This window comes from Penaeus japonicus, unplaced genomic scaffold, assembly GCF_977035675.1.
Source record: "Penaeus japonicus unplaced genomic scaffold, GWHDUDI00000001_assembly GWHDUDI00000031, whole genome shotgun sequence".
In the NCBI taxonomy this organism is placed as follows: Eukaryota; Metazoa; Arthropoda; class Malacostraca; order Decapoda; family Penaeidae; genus Penaeus; species Penaeus japonicus.
The window spans coordinates 4,784,391-4,786,289 of NW_028234433.1; the positions used below are offsets into that span (position 1 = coordinate 4,784,391).

The window sequence follows — 1,899 nt, forward strand, 5'->3', positions numbered from 1 at the left end:
CCACTGGACCTCAAGTACGACCTCTATGCTATTGCGGTAAGGACTTGATCTGTTTTTTGTGTGTTTAGCTATCTTTTTTGGGAAAGAATAAAGTGTTTGATTCTCTAGACGAGACTCTTCTGTAAATGATGATTAGATAATTTGTTTGTTCCAGAGGACTTAGTTTTCATGTCAGTTATTTGATTATACAAAATTCATACGTGTCTCTTTCAGCTTTTTAAACCTTAAACCAATCCTGCCTATAGTTCTGGTCATGTAGGCTACAGTCTAGGGGAAACGTACAGTGAAATAAGCTTAAAAATCCTCCTAACATAACCAGGTGTCACAAGTTGTGGCTGACTGAGACTTTGAAGTCCAAACTTACTGTAATGCCAACTGTGATCTGACGGTAATTCTGTCTAACCTCAAATTTTATCCCAACCAAAAGCTCATCCTGTTCTTGTACTTCCAACTTTCAGTGTTTCAATATTTCTACATCTACCTCTACCTTTATAAACATCACATCCTCTGCTTGTGCCTATCTGTCTCTATTAAACCACCTTGACCTGCTGGCTTCTGTACAACCTACCCTACTAAATCACATTTCATACTTGCAGTGCCACACGGGTATAATGGAAGGTGGCCACTATGTATGCTATGCCAAGAATCCCCAGGGAAAGTGGATATGCTTCAATGACAGTAGTTGCAAGGTAATTTGTTTGTTTGTTATCTTGCCCCTGTATTAGATTTTACTGTGTTTGTGTATATTGAAATATATGAACTTTGAAAAGAGGTGTGATGGAAAGAAAGCCTTAGATTTTTTCCATGATAAACACTTAGACCCTTCCACTAGAAGCCTGTTTGGCATGCCTAATTATTTTTGTCTTTCGTTGCAGGAGGTAACAGAGTCGCAAATTGATCTCAATTCTGCGTACATGTTGTTTTACCAGAGAGCAGGGCTCAGCGTAGATAAATATTTACCCAGCGTTGAGGGTAAAGTACCTTATCCCAAAGAAATGGATGAAGAGAGTGAAGCAGAGTATAAAAAGCAGTGCGTAATGATGTAGGTTGATACTTGGGCTCAGAGCACTACTGTTTATAGTACCCTTGGCTCTACTGTTATCCGTGTGCAGTATGTATATATAAGGGAAAAGACTTTGTCCTTTATGTCATAGTTTGTTCATAGTGAACATTGGAAACTATCATTTTATATTTTTTTGTACTTTGTCTATACTTTGTACTCTATTAACTGTGAAAATTGGGAATATAATTAATTTAAGCTTTTTGTAACTTTTTCTACATTTACATAAGCTGTGGAGGAATGCCTTTTAGAAGAACAAACGATGCAAAAACAAATATACACATCCATGAAGATCACTGTTTAGTTTGCACAAACATGCTTGTACAGATATACATAGACATTGTTACACACAGATACACATGCATACAAATAAACAAGCACTTACACATACATGCATGCTTACTTACTCTTTTTTGCATACAATTATCCACATAAACAAATACATTATACATACATATGTAACCACACTCACCCGTATACCCTATCCACATCCACACACATTTCCTATCTACACCCACACACATACTCTACCCACACACACACACACGCATACGCACATGCAGACGCATACACACATGCACATGCACACGCATACGCACATGCAGACACATACGCACATGCACATGCACACGCATACGCACACGTGTGCACAGACACACGGACACAAACGCACACGCACACAGGCATACATACTCCTACCTACCCAAGTGCAGATTTGAAAACTAGGGAATTAAAATTTCTAAAATACAGTTTTTGAAAATCTACCTTCTTAATCTCGTCATAACTAACCTTGTTGTGTTGTTCAATGGACACAGAGAACAAAGTATACTTGAATGTGG

General features: G+C 38.0%; 1 protein-coding gene across 1 annotated transcript in view; it reads left to right on the forward strand.

Moving 5' to 3' along the window:
- Usp32 (Ubiquitin specific protease 32) overlaps positions 1–1,545 on the forward strand; it is a 44,425-nt gene extending 42,880 nt beyond the window's left edge. Inside the window, exons 28-30 of the mRNA XM_086555403.1 lie at positions 1–36; positions 597–689; positions 876–1,545. The exon at positions 1–36 is cut by the window's left edge and continues 200 nt beyond it. Coding sequence (XP_086411529.1) covers positions 1–36; positions 597–689; positions 876–1,046 — 300 coding nt within the window. The 3' untranslated portion in view covers positions 1,047–1,545. The remainder of the gene's footprint in view (positions 37–596; positions 690–875) is intronic.
- Positions 1,546–1,899: the final 354 nt, after the last annotated feature.